At 40.2% G+C, this 10,934-nt stretch overlaps 1 protein-coding gene across 3 annotated transcripts in view; it reads right to left on the bottom strand.

Moving 5' to 3' along the window:
- Positions 1 to 637: 637 nt before the first annotated feature.
- The window catches only part of foxp4 (forkhead box P4), a 94,628-nt gene continuing 84,331 nt past the window's right edge, over positions 638 to 10,934 (bottom strand). For all 3 annotated transcript variants that reach the window (XM_028575521.1, XM_028575523.1, XM_028575522.1), the window contains exons 15-18: positions 8,482 to 8,603; positions 7,737 to 7,803; positions 6,499 to 6,668; positions 638 to 6,129 (exon numbers count right to left, since the gene is read on the bottom strand). In XM_028575521.1, coding sequence (XP_028431322.1) covers positions 5,982 to 6,129; positions 6,499 to 6,668; positions 7,737 to 7,803; positions 8,482 to 8,603 — 507 coding nt within the window. In that variant the 3' untranslated portion in view covers positions 638 to 5,981. The remainder of the gene's footprint in view (positions 6,130 to 6,498; positions 6,669 to 7,736; positions 7,804 to 8,481; positions 8,604 to 10,934) is intronic.

The following is a 10,934-nucleotide window of genomic DNA, read 5'->3' as shown; positions in this document are numbered from 1 at the left end:
ACATTCAACTTTACATCATTGTTAGCAGTTCCCTTAAATCATCTTTCCTTAATTAAAGTGGTTTGTGACTGCAGGAGTCAAGTGTTTATACAATTAGTCTGGCAGTGGTCACAGTGAAAATTGGAGTAGCTGCATTTAATACAGTATATTTTCTGCAAATATCACTGCTTTTTCAGTTAGTTTATGCCTGTTATGTAGTCTCATCTTGCAGCAGGGCAGGCTAATCCTTTCTTAACATAAAATAAAGTATTTAAATGTGGTAATTAGTTTCAAGGGTACTTTTTCCATATACCAGTGGCTTCCAACCTTTTAGTTATATGACCCCTTAAAACAATGCATTGTCTGTTAGTAGTTGTGATCAGTTGGCCATAGTAATTTTTCCTTTGCAAACTGATATATTTCAAAACCTGTTTGAGATCTAAGGAGGTTAAATTAATAAGTAATACATAAGAGAAAAGCAAAGATTAGAGGGAAGTCAGAAAAATAAACATTTTTTGTTGCAAAAATCAATTTTTTCTGCCTTCCTATCCTTCATCTTGTGGCCCTGGCCCTAGATGTTTATCTTGTGATCCCTTTGGGGGTTCCACGATGTGGGAACCACTACCTCTGGAAACGAAACAACAAGGATGCAGCGTTGGACAGTGTAATAAGTATTTTATTGCATTTTATAATGCCATTGTCAATAATTAGTACAGATTACATGCAACTAGACCTACTGTACAGTTTTTTATTGTCTGCATGGACAGACACAAGAAGATTCAGGTTACAAATACACAGATATATGTGTGTGTTTTTATACAGCATGAAGGAAAGGGCAGTGACTGGCATTACATGGCTACCCGGGGTGGAGGGTCAGGGGGCTGGGCTCCACTGTCTGTCTAAAGCCACCACCCAGTCCCTGTCCCCGCCTCTTCCTCGGGTCACACTTTCAAATAACAAGAAACAGAAAGGATAAAGAGAGGTAAACAGATAAACTGAAACTAAAAGAAACAATACAGAGAGTCACTGCTGAAAATGTACACACATTCCTTAGGTTTAACCAGAGGAGAGCTGAAGTGGTAGTTCCATCGGATTCTGGCTGTCTACTTGATAATACCGTCAGGCAATGCTCCACTTTGAGAGTCCCTTCCCCCTCACATGACACCTCAGAACTGTCCAATCACAAGTCAGGATTTGGGCTCCCTGTGTCCTTTGAATCAGTCACCAGCCAATAGTAAAACACTATTACGTGGATGTACGAGAGATAACAGCTATCAGTAAAGGTAATCAGTGAAGTCAATGGAGACTTTTGGAAGTAGCTTGGTTTTTGTTTGGTTAAAGTTGTGGCATTGGTTTGGTTACAGTTTGGTTACAGTTCAGAAGTTTGGACTAAGCAAATGGGTTGCTTTCAATGCCTTTGGTAGTCAGAGGATGAGCTGCATCTCTGAGAGCCATTCCACATTTTGGTATTGAGACTACACAAGAGAAGGAGTATCAAAAATGCAACAGGGCCAGGCTTTGATCTGCCTCTCTGGGACTGGGAGATGAGGTTTGTGACTGGTCACCACCAGACAGGTGTGTGACTCAGTGACACCCCCATGGCGCCTGCAGACGATTGACAGCTCTGCGGGTCGGAGTTCAGCACAGGAATGACGGGTCAGGGGTCACAGGGAGGGGTCACAGGGAGCTGGGACACATATTGGCACCTGAGAGGACCAACAGCAATATCTTTCTAGAGCTCCGCAATTTTTTTTTAAAGCAAGAGAGGGGCTACATATTGTTACATTTTTTCATCTTTCTCTTTTTCTTTTCAGAGGTTTTGGTCCTGTCTTTGAAAAAAGTCCTTCTGAGGTATCAATACATAATGAAGTAACTTTTTAGTTTGTTTTCCATTTGTTTTTTTTTCTTTCCTTAAAAATGCATAAATGCAGTACAGAGACAAAAAAGTATCAAAATAGACCTAGCTAAGATAAATATACAAACAGGTGTTACCTAAACCACTGATCTAACTTTTATTCTTTTCATTTTTTTTGTTGAGATAATACACTTAAAAAATCAGCGTCCCAGACGTTTTATGAAGAACTGAAAAAATGAAAACAAACAAAACAAAAACAAAACTAATAAACCAAGATACCTGCAGCACATAATATGATAAATACATATACTTCAGCATTAGCAGTACAGTATAGGAATCAGAGCTGAAAGCTTTACAATAGCTAAACAGGTGCAGAAAACAAAGAAGAGAAAAATCAAAGGACAAAATGAGAAAGAATGCCCTGGAGAGATAAGTCAAGCAATAATATACAAGAATACATCATGTTATGCCAAGCTGGAGAAAGAACAGAAGTGTTACATGGCGACCTGTGAACAATCTACATCTTTATAAAACAACTTTGTTTACAGGTGTACATTACATCTATGTACTGTATGCAGCAGTTCCTCTTGGTTTGGATATTACTAGTAGTAGTGATGAGTTTCATTAAGTGTGTGTTGGTCCTCTCAGTGTCTCTGCGAGTGTTTGGCGGAGCAGGTGCTGCTGTGTTGTGGGTCTTTGGATTTCTGGATGGTCAGAGCCTCTGTTGCACTAACCCATAGCCCTGCTTCTATGCTTTTGTTATACCCCTGTGAGTTTGTGTGTGTGTGTGTGGTGGCACTGATATATTCTGTCCATCATTACCCCCGACAACCAGCTCCCTGCAACACCACAAAGCCATTAACGACCAGTTTCTCGTTGGCTGAGATCATGAATATGCACACATATTGTCAGAGCACACAGTTGAGAGGCTGTTCACATAGCTCAGTGCTAATCGGGTGCAGGAATATTGTCAGTTTTTACACAGCTGATAGAAAACTTTTCATATATAGTAAGCACTTCACAACAGACTTTGAGACGTAGAGAGTGCTTTAGATGTGGTTTACGGAGAGGTAGTCATTTTTAATTCCATGGAAAGTGAAACGTCTCTATGTTTTTGGGCTCAAGCAGATGTGTTAGGGAGTCCAGATCACCAAATAGCTTTTTTTTTTGTGTCAGTCATACAGTAAGTGTAACAACAATTTTGGCATTCGATATTATCATCGAGTAAGAATGGAGAAAAAAAAATATTTTAGAGAGGTCAGTCTCCCATTGGCTATGTGTTGAACCGTTTTGAAAAGGAGGTAGTGTTATTTTTGGTTTTTATCTTGTTTCAAGATGTCTGTCTGCCACTTTGTACTTTGTTAGAAATCAGTCTCTAATGTGACAGGAAACAGTCCTGTTTGAACACAAAGTCATCAGAAAGGTTCTTTCATTAAATAAGAAAAATCGTCTGAAGTGCAAGAGATAGTTTGACAAAAAGTATGAAAATATGAACCCAACTTTCAATTACATGATGTCCCTTGGTTGTTTTCCTCTTACATGTTGTTGTTTTTTTCATTATTTTTAGTTGTTCCCTCTTTATTGTAATATAGATGTTTTTGGAATAACTCCTCCCATGTGACTTTTGCAACCACATTACAGTACACTTCCTCTTCCTGGAAATACTACATACAGATCAAGAGGGTATGTTTGTTCCCTAGATTGAAAAAAACTCCAAATGTTCGCTACAACAGCCCCAGAAAAGTATCCTTTATAGCGAAAAGTGTTCAAATGCCTCTCGAGTGCATCATTTTTAGGCCTGCTCATACAGAAGTAGGGCCAGTCCTAGGATTGTGTTTGGAACACAGTTTAGCCTGAGCGTGGGAGAGACAGGGTTTCACGTCTAAGTGCTTTTTTCTTTTCTCTTTCTTTTTTGTTTTTCAGAGGAACTGTGCGAGGTTTGTTAATACTTCTTTTTGGCCTCATACCTAATGTGAGTCATTCGTAACCGCTTATCATGTAAAAGCTTTGATGTCTCCAAATTTGAGTTTGCTTTACACACTTTGGTTTTCGGAATGGTCAGCACTGTAACCCATGTATAATTTCAACATAATAGTTATATGAATACAATAATAAGAATTCAAACTCCTGGTTTGTTGTCTTTTGGCCAATCCTTTAAGAAGGAAAAAAAAAAAAAGAAACTCAAAAAGGGCAAAATAAAATACAGGGTTTTTGGTTTTCTACATCTTTCTTTGGTTACCTGTAACAAAAATAAAATGGGAATAAGCAGATAATAGATTAAAATAAATGTTAAATTTGGCATGGCACTGTAGAGAAAAGTAATGCTTTTATGCTCACGGAAAACAAACAAAAACATAAATCGCACGTGCTATTCCTTTAACACAAACTCACACAGTGAATTGCAGATAGCTTCTAAACAGTAACTATTACAACCATAGAGCTTTGAATCGAAGCTGAGCAGAGTTGCCACATTTGGTGTCCCGCGGAAAAGAATTCCCCCTTATTTGTTTATCAATTTGGACACAGTTCCCGGCAGAACCTTTGTGGGATGAGGTATTCTCTGACTGCAGTAATAATATATATATATTTTTAAAGCATTACTGATATTTCTCAACTAAATAAACAACCAAAAACAAGCGAATGAGAGAGAATAAAAAAATGATTCAGCTGTTAAATAATCTGTTTGGATAATGGCAACTTTAAGTGCATTTCCAAATTTCTTGCCTGCTACACTTGGGACAGAAAGGGGTGGGAGTAGGGGTCAGGTATCACAACTTGGGACAATACTGCGCTTTTTGTTGTTGCCAATACTCATTTGGAATGGTGTGAACAGCCAGAGTAAATCAAACAATTTACAATACAAAAACAAAAACAGCATTCTTAGAAATAGTACGTCAAAAGAGAACGCCACCGTGGAAATATTGATCCTCAAAAATAAACAATGATAATAACATCAAATAAAAAAGGAAATGACAAAAGCTACCACACGTTTTTTTTTCTTGTTATATTCCATAATCATGAACAGTTTTCTTTTTTAGTCACAATATTTCTGTAGACGTTTCCTCCCTCATTTCTCTCTGCTTCCCCTCTTTTCTTCTCTTTCTCAAAGTGTTCCAGGCTCATCGCTCCATCCACAGATGGAGGAGAGGAGAAGGACAGCACCAAATGGTCCATTTCCTGCAGTCTTTTGGGGATGGGAAGGGATGAGGGTGGGGTAGGAAAAGTCTTTTTCTCACTTAGAAGCAAAGAGTTTAAAAGACGCCAGTCACTAAGTGTCTTTGCTGGGGGGCAGAAGTTTGGTCAGGGACCAGGGCCACAACCTCGCCGTGGGCTCACAAGCTGACGTGGGGACAGGAGCCTGCTCTGCAGAAGTGTTGGAGCACTGTTGGTGGTAATCTTTGAAAGCGCTCTTCCTTCCTTCCCTCCCATCTTGAAGCCTGACAGTTTCATTTCAATCAACTCAAAGAAAATGAAAAAGCAAGTGAGTGACTCAAAGATGGGGAAGAAGGAGAGGTATAGGCCTACTGCACAGCCCCTGGTGACTGCTCCAAATCTATATACACATGATCCTGTGTGTGTGTGTCTTTCTCTTTCAAACACACGTGCGTCTTCTCAACTGATTTTGAGATAAAACTGCTAGCCAGGCAGCCCGAGACAACAGCGAGGAGGGCGTATGCAGAGTGGTTGGGCAAGGAGGAGAGTGTGTCCAAACCTCTAAGGGTCTCTACACAGAGGCTGATATGACCAGGGAGGATGATGAGACATGGTTTGACAAGTGAATGTGTGTGTGTGTGTGTGTGTGTGTGTGTGTGTGTGTGTGTGTGTGTGTGTTTGTTTATGTGTGTATGAGTATGTATGCATCGAGTGGCACATCTCTGTGTGGAAAAGAAACACATGGAGGTAAAGCAGTGCTCCAAAGTCTTGTCTTTGCGTCTGTAAGTAATGAAGGTCATCTAACCCTGTTTGGAGTTTCTCAATGTTGTCCTTGGTTGCTTGCATTTTCTTAAAAACTAAAAAAAAAAAAAAAAAAAACATTCTCTTTTTTTCTCTCTTTTCTCTTAAGCTATCTTTTCCTCTTCACGCTGACGAGAGGGCTCAGGGATTGATCTCGCTATGTCTCGTCCCTCTGGTCCTTCTGGGATCTGTCCTACTCCAGCTCCTCGGTAGGAAGATCCTCCTCCAGGTCGCGCTCGTCACTCGGCAATGGCAGGTTGTGTGTGATGCCGGCCAGGAGGGATACCGACCGACTGTCCTCCTCCACCTCAGTGGGCTCCTCCTTCACATGCACCTGGTGGCTGGAGGAGAGAGAAAACAGCTGTTAGCTGTCAAAGTTTTTAGGCCGGATGCCAATAGCAGAATTGCTCATGCCAAATATTTTCTGGCACCTTCAGAGTGAGTTCCCCAAAATACAGTACATCAACATATATTTGCTTTGTGTCTGGGTTTTATTTGCAATATTAACCTGCTTTATTTATTTTTTATTTTTTCATTATTCTTTACTTAAAGTTTAGTACAGTTGAGGCAATCAAAGCACAAAAAAACTATATACATTATAATTTATTATATAGACAGACAACACTGACTCGCTGATATATATATGCCACTATTAGCCACTATTCTAATACACTGGCTCTTTTCCTTTGTGTGCGTATGTCCATGTGTACCTGTACTGGTGAGGGCTGAGTGTGGGGCTGCAGCTGCCATTGCTATTGACCTGCTCCACAGTGGAGCTGACATCATCGTGGCCCACATGCAGCATGTTGAGGCTGGCCGCAGACGGAGTCACCAGGGAAGGGCTGTTCAGCAGGGACAGACTGCTTTCTGCCAGAGCCGCCTACACACAAACACACCCACACACACACACAAAGAGTTGTCCAATCACTTTAAATAGAAGCTGGGTTACATTACAGTTGTTTTTTTTTTTCTAAAAATATGATTCATCAAATCAGAAGAATCTAAATGGCAATGGCAAACAATTTTTGTAAGTTGACACATAACTACATGTAAAACTTATAAGAACTTGTCACAGCCACAATGGAATGATGGATAGTTTTTCTCTATTTTAATCCACTAACTTGCTAGTGAACTTGACAAACCACTAGGGGGCACTTATATACAGTGTTTCCCCCCATCATGGCTTGAACATTAAACTCCCTGTTAAAAGTGTGTGTTCATGAGAAAAGTCTCAGGAAAGGTGAGCCACGACCTCAACTTAAACGCACACACAAACACAGTGAAAAATCAATGTCTGCAGAAGAGAAACCAACTGAATCAACAGGAGCAACTTCTGTCACTGCTCCAAACGCTCATATCCAGCTGTTTGTAGATGAGACAGGTTGGACACTAGCTGAGAAACTCATCCCACCGCCCCTCTCAACAGAAAAAAAAGACAAAAGGAGGGAAATTCTAACTGGCTCAGAGATGGATTTTCTGGGACAGGCGATAATTTTATGCGGTAACCTTAATTGACAACTACTTGATGCTATAAATCATCTCAGTGGCAAAATTGCAAGTGCGTGTGGGTTCCCTGTGTATGTCTGCGTAGGAGTGAAGAGATGGGTTTAGTGTGTGTTTGTGTGTGTGTGTATGTGTGTGTGCTTGCAGAGGTGGGGGTCCTGCATGTGTGAGAAAGTGAGATGTGAGGTGAGAGTGTGTGTCGGTGTGGGAGGAGGAGGGAGGTGGTGTTAACGTCGTTAGGGAATCTGCTAATTATAAGAGGGAATTGATATTAGTGCCCTTGATTGCGATTGGCTGCTTGTGTATGTGTGTGTGTGTGTGTGTGTGTGTGTGTGTGTGTGTGTGTGTGTGTGTGTGTGTGTGTTGTGTGTGTGTGTGTGTGTGTGTGTGTGACTGAGAGAGACCGAGAGAAATGTTGAAAATGAAAGGAGAGGGCATTCCTTACCTGGTAGCTGGCATTTAGGGATCCAAAGCCCAGGCCTGAAATCATGTTTTTCACCAGAGTGGGACTTCTGCACAGACACACAAAGAGAGAGAGAGAGAGAGAGAGAGAGAGAGAGAGAGAGAGAGAGAGAGAGAGAGAGAGAGAGAGAGGGAGCGAGAGAGAGAGGGAGCGAGGGAGAGAGGGAGAGAGAGAGCGAGGTGTAAGAATCACAGATTGAGCACATATGTGAAAAGATGTCACCTCAGCCAAAGCTCTCTGACAAGGCTCCCAAATATGGTTGTTACAAGTGGTAACATACACAGACTGTAAACAGATGATAAAACACACATATGAAAGTGTCTAATATATCTGGCGTGCAGGTGTGTGTGTGTGTGTGTGTGTGTGTGTATGTGTGTGTGTGTGTGATTATCCCTGGTTTCTCTGGCGGTTGAGAGAACATCTGTTTACATACGCTAACAAGGTTTTTTTTTTTCCTCTCACACAGCTGCTTACTAATGGTGTCAACAAACAGGGAAAACACACACACATACAGTACAGTGTGTACACGATAAGCCGGCAGCACTTTTTTTTTATTGCTGAGTTGGCCTCTTCCTAATAATAGACGGTCCATTTAAGCAATCATAGTGCCAGCACCCATAAGCTTACACTCACATCAACCTTAACTGTGCACTCTGTGTGTGTGTGTGTGTGTATGTGTGTGTGTGTGTGTGTGCGTGCGCGTGCGTGCGTGCGTGCGCACACTTACCCGGTCATCTTTGGTGGTCTCCTCTTTTGGTATTCAACTTCATCCACAGTCCACACGGCTCCCTTCACGTTCTCAACGCGAACAAAACACTTGTGCAGACTCAGGTTGTGGCGCACAGCATTCTGGGAAAAAGGAGAGAGGAAAGAGGAAGAGCTTTAACATGACTTGAGTCCTTAGTACAGGTATTTTATCGTAATTTATTATCTAATATTTAATTTGTTTTCTAGTTTCTATACAGAAACTTGAATTTAGTTTATTTTGCCATAAATTAAGTTTCTTCTTTCTTTTCTTTCTAAAGGACCGAAGAGTATTGGCTTGTAGCACAGAAAAACACTTGCATGGAATGCATGAAAAAAATTGTAAAAACATTCTAACCTTTATCTTTATAGTGACACATAGTTTACACACTTATATTCTCGGATGTCTCCTGTTAATTTCAGAAATTCCTTAACTTAAATAATCTGAGCTACACCTCTTAAATAAATGATACCCTATGACTTCTATAATATTCCAGCGGGAAATGTGTCCTTGAAGAGTAACCAAACACCAGCTGAAATTGTTATTTTTGTTCCTTTACTTGAAATTCTCACTTAGCTGGAGGTAATAACACTCACTTAGAGTGTGTTCGGTACAAACAATGCTTTCCAGCTTGATGTTAAGTTACCTTTTAAGTAGGGTGACCTGAGGATCCTTTGTATACACACACACATGCTCCATGTACAGAGCTAATACAGGGTAGCAGTTCTGTAGTAGCGTTGTTTTATCTCAGAATATTTCTAATCAGTCACCATCAGCACACACACAGAAACACACACACACACACACACACACACGCATCCACAGGCACTCAGACAGGCACGCAGGCGGGCACACCGCTATCTTCGTCTCACCCCCCCAGGGACAGGCCTCCCTTTTCATCTGCTATTTGTAGTTTGTTCATGCCCAATTTCATTACCAATTTTAATTCGTCTATAATTAAATCCTGCATATTCTCTCTGACACGTTGTTCTAAGCCGAGAGGGAGGGACAGGCCAGGCATGCATCACTCCTCACCGCAATTACACACGCAGATACACACATGCACGCACACACACATACAAACACACACACACACACACACACACACACACACGTAATTACACTAGCCATAATCAGGAGGAACCCTTTCTCCCCCGCATCCCCTCAACCCCCGAGCTGTGATGCTAAGTTTTGTAAATGAGTCTGACCCCAATCTGCGCCCGCCACCCTGACAGTGCAAGTGCAAACACACACACACACACACAAAAACACACATACACACACACAGGCGCCAGACACCAGTGCTATTGCAATGCTATTTGCATTCGTCTCCGTGATGAAAGCCTAATTCTCCCAGTTAAAACATTAGCAGTCATTTACAGTGGGTCACAGCACATGTGCCACTCATCTCAACTCCCTCCGGCTAAGAGAGGGGGGAGGGGAAACTAGAGGCAGAATTTTGGGAAGAAAGATGTGTAACACAAAAAAAGGAAAGAAAAAAAAAATCAAGAGTCTAAATTTATTTTAGGTTCTCCCAGGTGTTACTAGAAGCATGACTGTCTTTATATTGTAAATGTTTGAGCATTATGATCAGTCTGGTTGGGTTTCTGGGGCTGCCTGATTCAGGCTGGGATAGGCTACTCCCATATGATGACGAATAGAATAATGAATAAACAAGCATTAGTGATGACTTTGCAACCAGATTAGTGTTAAATGGTGGTCGATGAATTATTCAGATCCTGTTCTAACCACACTGTGAAAATACTACAAAATAAGAAAAAAAGTAACAGTCCTGATTTGAAAGTTTTATTTAAGTAAAAGTATGTATGCGTTAGCAAAATGTACTTTAATAATCCAAAGTAAGTACTCAAAATGCAGAAAAAGCCCCCTCTGACTGTTACTATTATATATATATATATATATATATATATATATATATATATATATATATATATATATATATATATATATATAATAGTAACAGTCAGTTATATCCAATGTAATATATATATATATATATATATATAGCAGCATTTTGCTGTTGTAGTTGGTCAAGGTGGAGCTAATTTTACATCTACAACAATGTATTATATTTCATAAAATATGCAAAGTTACTTCTAACTAAAATAAATAAAAAATGTGGTGGAGTAAAAAAGTACAACATTTAGAGTAGTATAAAGTAGTATAAAATGGAACCTCAAATTGTTACTTAATTACAATACTTCCACCTTCCAGACTTCCAGTCTTTAATGCATTTCTTTTTATTCTTATTCTATTTTTTTCAAATTTTCTTTACATGTCGGACCTATACTAGGTGCATCTGAAAAACAAAAAACTGTAGAAAACAAATGGGATACTTTTCTGGTAAGTTAAACAAAAAATAAAACCTCAGCCTGAAAGCCTCCAACCCATCATGCAGCACCTTGAAATCACAA

The sequence above is a fragment of the Perca flavescens genome, chromosome 4 (assembly GCF_004354835.1).
Source record: "Perca flavescens isolate YP-PL-M2 chromosome 4, PFLA_1.0, whole genome shotgun sequence".
Lineage (NCBI taxonomy): Eukaryota > Metazoa > Chordata > Actinopteri > Perciformes > Percidae > Perca > Perca flavescens.
Note: the sequence above shows the minus strand (reverse complement) of the source record. Positions and strands in the feature narration are given on the sequence as shown.